The sequence below is a fragment of the Amblyomma mixtum genome, chromosome 4, assembly GCF_055824585.1.
Source record: "Amblyomma mixtum isolate Tamu chromosome 4, ASM5582458v1, whole genome shotgun sequence".
Classification (NCBI taxonomy): domain Eukaryota; kingdom Metazoa; phylum Arthropoda; class Arachnida; order Ixodida; family Ixodidae; genus Amblyomma; species Amblyomma mixtum.
Window position 1 is genome coordinate 57,252,389 of NC_143015.1, and position 5,031 is coordinate 57,257,419.

At 41.7% G+C, this 5,031-nt stretch overlaps 1 protein-coding gene across 1 annotated transcript; it reads left to right on the forward strand.

Annotated features, from left to right (window-relative positions):
• Nucleotides 1-552: 552 nt before the first annotated feature.
• On the forward strand, nucleotides 553-3,532 carry LOC149346550 (uncharacterized). The gene has a single exon (XM_089586478.1). It carries the CDS (start codon nucleotides 731-733, stop codon nucleotides 2,231-2,233), a length of 1,503 nt encoding a protein of 500 aa, XP_089442604.1. The 5' UTR covers nucleotides 553-730; the 3' UTR covers nucleotides 2,234-3,532.
• Nucleotides 3,533-5,031: the final 1,499 nt, after the last annotated feature.

Sequence of the window (5,031 nt, forward strand, 5' to 3'; positions counted from 1 at the left end):
ACTTTATAACATCAAGCATGTTCAAATTATTGCTGCAGTGCACCAAGTGACTAAAGGGTATTCATTTTTCACCCGTTATCCTAACTTTTTTCAGGAAGAGCCACTCTACCTTGGAGCGAAGCTGTCAAAGGGCCAAAGCCTTGTGATGGTGATGGCCCACATATTGCGACATCATGCATCAAAAGAAGCAACAGACAGCCTCCTCAAAGTTCTTGATGCACACATGCCAGAGAGTGCAATTTTTCCTAGGTCTAAGTATCTTTTTTTCAAACATTTCACCTCTCTGTCAGAGTGCAAGCGCACGACACATCTGTATTGCAGCAATTGCGCCGAGTACCTGGCTGTACTTCCGTGCGCAGCAGAAAATTTCAAGTGCCACAAATGTTCTTCAGCATACAAGTGTGCCGACCTTCTGGCATCAGGATCCTTCTTCATTACTGTGGACATTGAGTCACAGATTAGAGAGTTGCTCTTGAGCGGCAAGCTTGCACAGAACCGCACAGGTCCTCGGTATGATGTGGGTGACATCACCCAAAGTGCTAGATACAGCAGTTTGCCAATAACTGATGATGATGTGTCAGTTACCTGGAATACTGATGGCGTGCCATTGTTTGAATCGTCAGGACACAGTGTGTGGCCGTTACTGCTCCAGATAAATGAGCTGCCATACAAATTAAGGGTTCAGAAATTGCTGCTTTTTGGTCTTTGGTTCGGAAGTAAAAAACCAAATATGAACAGCTTTCTTGGGCCCTTTGTGCAAACAATGAATACGCTTTGTTCAGAGGGCATACCTTGGACGACTCCGGCTGGAGTGGACAAGGTATGTCGTGTCTATCCTGGGCCATGTAGTGTGGACACTGTAGCCCGCTGCATGGTGATGAATATGCACCAATTCAATGGTGCTCATGGGTGTGCTTGGTGTGAGCAGTGTGGAGATGTTATTGATAAAGGTCGAGGTCACACTCGTGTGTACCGAATGCAGAAGCCTGCTGCAAAATTAAGAAGTAAAGAACGCTTCGAAAAGCAGGCCGAAGAGGCACAGAAGAGGGGTGAGCCTTACAAAGGCGTGAAAGGCCCTAATATTCTTTTTTTAATGGCATTTTTCAGCTTCCCTTCATCATTTGTTGTTGATTATATGCACACTGTGTGCAACGGTTTTGTCAGAACCACAGCATTTATGTGGTTTGGGCATAAGAGACGGTCGGAATACAGCATTGGATGTTATCTGCCACAGATTAATGCCAAGCTAAGGCAGCTAACTCCAATATGGGAGATGAGTAGGCTCCCACGGTCCCTTTCTGACATGAAATTCTGGAAGGCGTCTGAGTGGAGAGAGTGGATGCTCTATTTTTCCCCTGTCGTCCTGAAGGAGTTTTTGCCCAATATTTATTACAAGAACTGGGTTAAGTTCGTAAAAATAATGCACTTTTGTTTGCAGTCATGCATACCAATGGAGAAGATTGAGGTTGTGAAGAAAGCTATGGTAGACTTTTTACAAGAATATGAAGAACTGTATGGAATTCATGCTATGACATATAATGCCCACATCCTTATCCACATGGTGGATCACGTGATGCAGTGGGGACCCCTTTGGGGTTTCTCCGCTTACCCATTTGAATCCGTCAATGGGAAACTCGTGCGTTTTGTTAGCGGCACAAGATATGCTCATTTACAGATCGTAGAAAAATTCTGTATAATGCAAAGCCTTCCACAGATCTTGTCGAAGACAATGAATTGGAAAAATAGTGAACTTAGGCATTTTGTTAGATCTTTGCTGAAAGGATACAACTTACGCAAGGCTAGTTCACAGTGCGGCGGCATAATCCTCTATGGAAAGGGGAGCCGTGAAGGGCGCACTGTGAAATACAAAAAAGCTACAGTTGGTACTTTTACATATTGTGTACAGTCAATGGACAAATCAAAAAGAAAGAATTCCTATGTTCTTGCTGATGGAAACGTGTTTGGGCGTGTGACTGATATCCTGACAACCTGTGCTCAACGGTGTTGTATGAAAAATGACCATGTACAATTTAGAATCAGGAAGTTTAGCATTCTCAATGTGTTTCTATCTTGCATTGCTGACTGTGGCTCTGTTCAGTTTGTAAGTGTTCAGGAAAGAGATGAGTTTGCTACTGTGAGTGCCTTGGATATAAGGAAGTGTATTGTCCTATGCTGTTCGGGAAAAACAGTCTTGGCTGCGGTTCCTGAACAGTGTGTTTTAGAGTCAAATTAATGTTCAGGTTGTTCTTTTCAATGCGCTTTCACACATGAGCTCATTTCATGAACGTTTCACTGCCTTGACATGCAGTAATGTTTCTTGCACTTTTAGTGTTATGTTTATGTTAAAGCTTTACATATGTTTCATGCTTTCACGCAAAGTGTCTTCTGGTACTGAAGGAGACCAAGTTTTAGTTTTGCGCACATTGAACTTTGCACTAGTGTCACCCCATGCTCTCACTCATGCTCAGTAGCGTGAAATTAGTATTATGTAGTTTATAAATGCAAACTTTATTATGCAAGGATACTTGCTTTTATTGCTGCAGTGCTTTATGTGTGTATAGTCTTGATTTTCACCCTTGCTCAACATTACTATCAGCTACATGTAGAGAGATCATTCATGTTTACAGTGCTTATCATGGTGTTTTTGTGTGTAGAAATTGAGTGGTTATGTAGCAACCAAATTTAGTATAGCACTGATGGATATTTTTGTTAGTGTAATAACCTCTCAACAGGGTAAAGTTAACACTGTTTTTGCAGAGTAAATTTGTGTTCTGCAATTCCATTTGCTTTTATTGCTTTGCTGTGCTTTACATATGTGTGGTCCTGATTTCCACACTTATTGAACATGGTTATCAATTACTTGCAGAGAAATCATTCATGTTTAGAGTGCTTATGATAGCATTTTTGTGCGTACACAGATTTATAAGGTAGCAATAAAAATTTTATTAAAGTTATTGATGTCACAGTAGCTACAAAATAATTTTTGTAGAGTATATGGCATACAATGTAATGCTTGCCTAGTGATCCATATGACAAACAATATGAAGCCTATTGCAAAGCTTTACAATTTTTTTTGTATGCTTCGAACATGCAAGTTGGCATATATTCATCGTGCCATCATTTTCTAAAGTGATCATGCACCATTGTTTAGAGAGCAAAATAATTTCATGCTTGAGTGCGTCACCCTCATCTTGCTCGTAGGATCTTCTCTGCATGGGGTACCATGTTGCTAGATTTGTATCAAACTAATATGTAGGTGCCCAAAATTTATGGCATGGATACACTGTGCATTAGATGGTCATGCCAATGTGGGTTTGTGTATGTAGAGTTTTGTAATGGGAGTATGGTGCTTTGTTGTTTCCTTGTAATAGAATTTCATAAATTTTTGCTATGGTATGCCGCTTGTTTTCATAGTACCTCTTGTTTGTAAACCTTTTTGTCAAATGCGTCTTTAGCTGTAGGACATTAATTACATGTATAAATTCTTTTTACACACACTGATTGCCATCAATAAAAGTATATAAATGCACCATGCCATGCCCTTTTTTTCTCGAACTAGGATGTGCCCGTTTCACACAGATTTGCAAATATTTAGAGGTACGGTTTACAAACATCGATAAAGTATGTGTTTGCAGTAAAGTATATGTTTGCAGTTAGGGTTAAAAACACCAGAATGGATAACTTCAGTTCAGTATCTGCTACTTGGGGTTCATTAATATGCATAGACATTTTGCAACACTTGGGCATTACTATGGCCCTGTGGAAATGGTGCCTCACCGGCCATTGCATGTGCCATGGAGTCAGAATTAGCCAAAGATATGCACTTATTGTGATGTATTGGGCTTACCTAGATGTGTAAAAAAAAGCACACACAAATTAGACAGCGCAAGAGTTCAGACACAGTGCGGGGACCATACTGTTATGCCATAATGCATCAAAAATTATTCTGAGAATTTTTCCAGAGAAGCTCAAAACTTGAGGATTTGTGATGTGAGACTGATGCAAAAGTTCATCAGGTATTATGATGACAATCTGATGAAAATAAACTTGATGTTGAAATTCATCAAGAATTTATGATGTGCATCTGATGCAAAAAAGTTAATGTTAAAACTCATCAAGAATTTATGATGTCATTCTGATGCAAAAACACAACAGGTGTTGCTTTTGTGATTAATTTCTGATAACTCATCAGGATGATATCACAATTATATCAGAAATTCAATATCCATTTTTATAAGGGAGAGCCTGTTGTGCGAGTTTTAGCCGCGTCGTTTAGAAGGAGGCTGCGAGAAATTAGTCCTGCCCCTACCCCGGGAGGCGAGTGGCTATGCGGTTTCGTCCAGGGAGGCGTGCTGTTAGAAAACACACTTTGAGTAACGGGCTGGGAGAACGCCATGGCATTAAAAAAAACAGCCTGACTGCGGAAGCTCGCGTCTGAGGGCAGGCACAGTCGGATTCAATTACGGAACATGCCAGCGCACGCAGATTGCGCATGTGTGCCTAGTTACTGCCACGATGAAAGGCGCTCGTTTGTTCTCCACTGGGATCCTCGTAAGAGGTAATCTTCGGGGCGCAATGCGAGCTTGTTTACGCTTGTCCTGCTTCCCGAATAGAGAGCGCATGAGCCGCAGAAAGAAGAGAGTGCGCCTTGTTCGGGGCTCATGTCGATTGTTCATGGAGAGAAGTGGGAAATAACACTGTGCTTGATAATTTAGGAGTGCGGTGTGTTGCGTGATGCAGGAGATGTTGAGAGGGCAGTAGCTTATTGGTTTATTGGTATATTAGGGTTTATCGTCTCAAAGCGGCTAATGTCATGAGGAACGCCGTAGTGAAGGGCTCCGGAAATTTCGACTACCTGGGGTTCTTTAACGTGCACTGACATCGCACAGCACAAGGGCCTCTAGAATTTTACCTCCATCGAAATTCGGCCGCCGCAGCCGGGATCGAACCCGCGTCTTTCGGGTCAGCAGTCAAGAGAGGGAAGTAGTGTACGTATCTGCCTTTCTGCTTTTGAAAGACAGTACTCGACAT

What these genes read in the sequence shown, in the direction of transcription:
- LOC149346550 (XM_089586478.1), top strand. Translation starts at nt 731, where the DNA reads ATGAACAGCTTTCTTGGGCCCTTTGTGCAAACAATGAATACGCTTTGT.